Consider the following 6,411-nt stretch of genomic DNA (forward strand, 5'->3'; position numbering starts at 1 on the left):
TATAACTGGAGGTGATTCATTATCATATCTAAAAGGGTCAATCATAGATGCACTATCTCCCCCTTGATTGATACGGTTAGCATCCTTAAAGGGAAAACGGGTCTCATCAAAAGTGACATGGCGATTAACAGTAATACTCTGAGTTTGTAGATTATAAAGAAGATATCCCTTTTGTGTCCCAGGATAACCAAGAAATATGCAAGGATCAGAACGGTTTTGGAACTTATCAAGTGGCTGTAAATTCGTAGCAAAAGCTAAGCAACCAAAAACCCTCAAAAAAGATAGATCTGGTTGATGGCCATATATCATTTCATAGGGAGTTTTATGAGCCAATACAGTAGAGGGGGTTCTATTAATTAAAAAAGTGGCTGTCTTAATAGCATCTCCCCAGAATTTCAAAGGAATACCGGATTGAAAAATTAAACTTCTTGCCACTTCTAAAAGGTGTCTATGCTTGCGCTCCACAATCCCATTTTGTTGGGGTGTGTAAGGGCAAGTGGTCTCATGAACAGTCCCGTGAGCATTAAGATACAGTTTCAAGTCAGAATTCATGAACTCTAAACCATTGTCAGTCCTAATTCGTTTAACAGTAGCAGAAAATTGGGTAGCAGTATAAGCAAAGAAATTTTTCAGATGAGCAACAGATTCACTTTTATTGATCATAAGAAATGTCCAAGTACAACGAGAGAAATCATCAACTATTGTAAGGAAGTATCTATGACCCATATAAGTAGGTTCCTTGTAGGGCCCCCAGACATCAATATGTAACAATTCAAAACAGCAAGATGACCTAGATTTGCTAGAAGGAAAAGGCAACCTAGTTTGTTTTGATCGAGGACAAACAGTACATTTCTCACTGTGATTTAGTACAGGAATGTCTTTTCCTATTTGGTCTAAGTATTTGAATTTATCTATAGGAGTGTGTCCTAATCTAAGATGCCAAAGAGTTTGTGTTTGCTTAGCAGTAGCATGCATAACAGAGTCCTCATTCTTTATCCTCTCAATGATGTAAAGACCACTAATGAGCCTACCAATCTCCCTTGTCTTTCCATGAAGGATATCCTGCAAAGTACAATGATGAGAGTAAAAGGAGACGACAAATTCTTTACTGGCAGTCAGTTTAGACACAGATACTAAATTGTAACAACAGCCAGGTGCATAAAACACATCCCTTAAAATTATATTCTCAAGAATCCGAACCGTGCCTACATGGGTAATTAACATTCTATTTCCATTTGGGACTTTAATCACTCTAATGGGTCCTTTATAATCAGTGACAGTGTCAAACATATCCAGACTATTGACTACATGACAGGTGGCACCAGAATCTAAAACCCAATGTAGTTCACAAAAGGATTTAGGGAGAGCATTAACAGCACCTGAGATTGTTTCTTCTACCAGGTCGGTGGCACTAACGGCAATGTCCATCTGCTCCTTCTGTAGTAACTTGAGGATCTGGTCATATTGTTGTTGAGTAAGTGTGGCCTGTCCATGGAGGGAGGATGATGAGGAAGTGTTGGCCGACTGTTCAGGAGCTGAAGGAGAAAATGATGCTTGTCTGCCACGAAAATTTGAAGGGAATCCCACCAGGTGGTAACAGTTCTCCCTTTTGTGACCCTTTCTATGGCAGTGCGAGCACTCCTCCTGAGACCGTCCTCTTCCTCTGCCCCGTCCTGGACGTCCACCTCTAGCACTCATAGTAACTCCTTCTACCGGATGATTAGGGACATGGGAAGATATCATTTGTTGGGATTCATCTTGGGATATCATAGAATAAGCCTGATTTACTGTAGGGAGAGGAGATTGTAGTAAAATCTGGGTTCTGGCTTGATGATAGTTATCGTTGAGACCAGTGAGGAATTGCAAGAGCCTTTGCTGTTGTATCATTCTAGCATATTCCTGCGTGGTGAGACATTGACAGGAAGGCAAAGGTGCCAATGCATCATATTCTTCCCAGAGATCCCTTAACCGTGTAAAATACTCAGAAACAGACATAGACCCTTGAATCAATGAACTAATGGCCTTATGAATGGCAAAAATTCTCAGTCCATCCGCTTTGTGAAAGCGTTCTTTTAAATCTAACCAAACCGCTCTAGCACTATTTGAGAATACAAGGCCATTAGCAATACGCTTATCTACAGAATTTACCAGCCATGATAATACGATGGCATTGCACCGGTCCCATAAAGCACAGAGGTCTGGTTCTTGTTTCTCCCGAAGGCATGAACCGTCGATTATCCCCAATTTGTTCTTGGCAAACAAAGTGAGGCACATTGAACGGCTCCATACCTCGTAATTCTCGGAACCCCGAAGCACCTGTGATACAAGAGTCACGGCTTGTGTGTCTGACGGATGCAGGTATAATGGGTGTGTGAAATCGATGCTTGGAGAGGAGTGTGAGGTGCTTTCTTCCTGTTTTCCCATTTTTTTCAGGCGTGAATCTTGACTTTCAACAATCGCCGAACGGAAGAGATACGTGTTGAGTGGAGAAAGAAAGACGGCGGACGATTTTATCAACCGGACAATCAGACGCAATCTCTGATCAAGATTTATGAATTCTTGATCGACAAATGCGAGCAAAACCAGCGATGAGGTTTTCGACCTCAAGAACGAACAGCTGAGGGTACTCTGATGCTTCTTTGAGGATCAGAGGACGAAACGACAGGGAGCAACTTTGCTTTCCCTTTCCCTTTGCAAAACGATGACGTAGGAACAAAGGGGACGTGGGCAAACGATGCCCTTTCACGAATTGGGCTAGCTCTTCTCAACCAACCGAGCAACCTGGAGCTCTGGATACCATGATAAGTTTCTGAATATTATTGATGAATAGGTCCACAGGACCAATAATCCATACATGAGCAGTCGGACCTGACCCCTTTTATAGACACTACTGGGCCAAGGCCCAACCACTAACTATCTACACATATTTACTTTAACAACAGTTATATATTTTTTAAAAAAGTGAACATAATAATTAATTTTTTAGTTTTGTCTTTTATTTAAATTTTAGTATTACAAATACTATTTTAAATCTTAATTACAATTTACAAGAATATTATTAAAAATTAGTTATAATTGTATGTTAAAATTTAAAACAAAACTATGTTTAAGTACACACAAAAAATTAAAATTAAGACAAATAAATAAAAAAACTATTAATTTTACAACGAATAAAAAAGGTATCATAATTTAATTAACATAACACATAAGTTAATTAATTTATCATTCTTAGAACAAATTTTTTTTCCTATTTTATTTATATTTTTTAAGATTTAAAGACCACATTATTTATTGATTTTATTATTTTAAATTATATTTTTTTCTTCACATGTCGACTAAATTTCAAAATCTAAAGAATGATTAAACTATTAACTATATATTAAAATTAAAAAATAAATTAAAAGAACACATTAATAATAATACTATTAACTAATTTTTTTATATATTAATTATAAATTTTTAAGAACCTCAGACTAGCCTAACAGGCTTAATCGGCCATGTAGAGAGCCTACGTTAGATCTGTTTAGTTAAACAAGCTTTTAAACGGCTTGAACTTATCTCTTTTAAAAAACAAGTCAGGCCAAATGGAGGTCATTCTTAATGGACTCTCTGATCTGTTTTCACCCTTATCATCTTGCCCGAACTGAACCTTACTGTTTTTACCCGGACCTAAACTGATTTTTGTGGGTGGCGCGCATTGCACACTGAACACCGATATAAAAGGGCTAAAATATGTTAGCGGGGAACCAGAAAACGACGTTAACTTGAGAAAAATAGGGTCAACGGTCAACCCTCGCCTTAACAGAATTTGCATCTTTGTATCTATCTCTCGCGGGAGCTCAAACACAAGATTCTGTCCGTTCGTTTCCCTTGCCCTTCTCGTACAGAAGTGCCCCCTAACAAGGGGAAAAACCAACAACGACCATTTCCATCCCATCCCCTGAAAATACAATCATACCAAGAAAACTAAAAGGGAAAAAAACAAAAAAAACAAAAAGAAAAAGAAAAACTGTTAATTCCTCTCTGTTTCCGAAGATCTCATTTTGGAGCGATTCTCCTATACCTTCACAGCCATTATGGAGAAGAACCTTGCTGAATCAGGCAGTTTCGCTCGCATAGACGAGAAGAAGAAGGAAGGCGAGACACCACGTGCGCCTTTACCAGATTCCGGAGAGACCGATGCCAAAGAGGTTGAAGCAAAAACGGATGATGAGGCAAAGCCACCTGCTGCAGATGCAGAGATCAGCGAGCCCGTTGAGAAGGAGGAGGAAGATGCTCCCATTGAGGTTGCAGAATCTCCACCTCCCAGCCTCGAGAAGGTTTCAGAAGATATCGATCAATATCTTGAGACACTCACCAAGAATGCAGACGTTGAAGAAGCTTCTTTAGAGATCCCTGATTTCATTGACAAGTTCTTGGAGCTTGTTGAAGAGAAAATCGCCGTGTACGACTCGGGTGGAGTTAAAGGCAAATGGGGTGAGGTTGCAGAGGAAGATTCGTCACTATTTGGAGCTCTGCATCAGGTTTCCAAATTAATGAAACTGCTGAGCCAGTCTCAATCCTCCTCGGAAGAGATCAGTAAAAGAAAGGATGCGTTGGTCAATCACATCGGTACGCTTCAGCACCGAGCGATGTCGTATTTCGAGGAAGAGTTCCGATTTCTTATGGAAGAATCTCGAAATCCGGGTGAATCCAACCCCTGTGGTCATGACCCGAAAGGGAAGCAAGTGGAACAGGACCAGTCCTCTGATCCGGAATCCATCGAGTTGGAGCCCGAGTTTCCGAGTTACCCCGACGAGACCATTGCGAAATTGAAACAGATAGCGAAAGTGATGAAATCAGGTGGTTACCAATACGAAAGCGGCCAGATTTATTTGGTTTGCAGGAGGTGCACATTTGAAGAGAACTTGAACAAAATAGGATTCGAGAAAATGAGCATCGATGAGATTCTGAAAATACAATGGAAAATATTGGAGAGAGATATTCCAGCTTGGATCAAAACCTTCAAGGATTCCGCCACCGTCTATTTGTCCGGCGAACGGAAGCTGGCAGAGTCGGTGTTCGAAGAAGATCCGTCGCTAGCAGTGAGCCTATACAGCGATCTCTCTCGGTGCATTGTCCTACAGCTTCTCAACTTCGCGGAAGGGGTGGCCATGACGAAGCGAGCGGCAGAGAAGCTATTCAAAACCATTGACATGTACGAGACCTTGCGTGATGCAGTCCCCATTTTCGAGGAACTGTTACCGGAAGCGGTTGCGAACGAGCTCAAGACGGAGGCGACCTTAACGAAATGCAGACTTGGCGAGAACGTGATCAGCACATTCGGTGATCTAGAAATTGCCATCAAGACAGATGCCGAGAAAACTTTGGTTCCTGGCGGTGCGGTCCATCCATTGACTCGCTACTTCATGAACTACCTTCCATTCGCATGCGAGTACAAGGACACGTTAGAGCAAGTGTTCAAGGAGCACTCAAAGATTGAACGCGCCGACTCGACAAGTAGGCCCCGCTACGAAGGGGAAGGGAATTCTCAACAGAATGTTAACGCCAACAATTCCGGCACTGAGAATGAATCGCCGTTTGCGGCGCAGGTGACTAGGTTGATGTCTCATCTGGACACAAATCTGGAAGGGAAGGCGAAGCTGTACAGGGACGTGGCCTTGAGCTGCATCTTCATGATGAACAATGGTAGGTACATACTCCAAAAGATCAAAGGGTCAAAAGAGATGTACAGCTTGATGGGAGAGACATGGTGTCGGAAGAGGTCGTCGTATCTGAGGACGTACCATAAGAATTATCAGAGAGAGACATGGAGTAAGATTCTAAATTGCCTGAGCCCCGAGGGCTTGAGCGTGCACGGGAAGGTGCAGAAGCCAGTGCTCAAAGAGAGGTTCAAGAGCTTCAACGCAATATTCGATGAGATACACAAAACGCAGAGCACGTGGATTGTGAACGACGAGCAGCTTCAATCGGAGCTGAGGGTGTCCATAACAGCGGTGGTGATTCCGGCGTACAGAGCATTCTTGGGGAGGTTTTCTCAGATTTTGGACCCAGGAAGACAAACAGAGAAGTACATAAAATATCAGGCTGATGATATAGAAACCTTAATCGACGAGCTTTTTGATGGAAATAATGCAGCTAGAAGAAGACCATGATCAGACCAAAATTTAAACCCAAAAAAAAATTAAAAGCGAAGAAGGGTTCAATCTGCACGGAGGTCGTAGAAAGGGCCATGCACGTGCATTAGAGTTCGTGTGCTGTGCTCGGTCGTGTCTCGAGCTAGAGCGACACTATGTATCCACTTCCTTTCTTCTCTGATCTTTTCTTTTCTTTTCTTTTTTCGTCCCTCCTAAAAGGTGTTTCGATTGAGTTAATTAATTTTCATTCTTTGTTATTATATATGTTTAATGT

At 41.5% G+C, this 6,411-nt stretch overlaps 1 protein-coding gene across 1 annotated transcript; it reads left to right on the forward strand.

Annotated features, from left to right (window-relative positions):
• The first annotated feature begins 4,076 nt into the window (after window positions 1–4,076).
• On the forward strand, window positions 4,077–6,155 carry LOC114728628 (exocyst complex component EXO70B1-like). Its single transcript, XM_028915549.1, has one exon. The coding sequence runs from the start codon at window positions 4,077–4,079 to the stop codon at window positions 6,153–6,155; it is 2,079 nt and encodes a 692-aa protein (XP_028771382.1).
• Window positions 6,156–6,411: the final 256 nt, after the last annotated feature.

Source organism: Neltuma alba, unplaced genomic scaffold (genome assembly GCF_004799145.2).
Source record: "Neltuma alba isolate B1F8T4 unplaced genomic scaffold, ASM479914v2 tig00012563_pilon, whole genome shotgun sequence".
Taxonomy (NCBI): Eukaryota; Viridiplantae; Streptophyta; class Magnoliopsida; order Fabales; family Fabaceae; genus Neltuma; species Neltuma alba.

Excerpts from the sequence above, each read along its gene's own strand:
- LOC114728628 (XM_028915549.1), top strand. The coding sequence starts at position 4,077 with ATGGAGAAGAACCTTGCTGAATCAGGCAGTTTCGCTCGCATAGACGAG.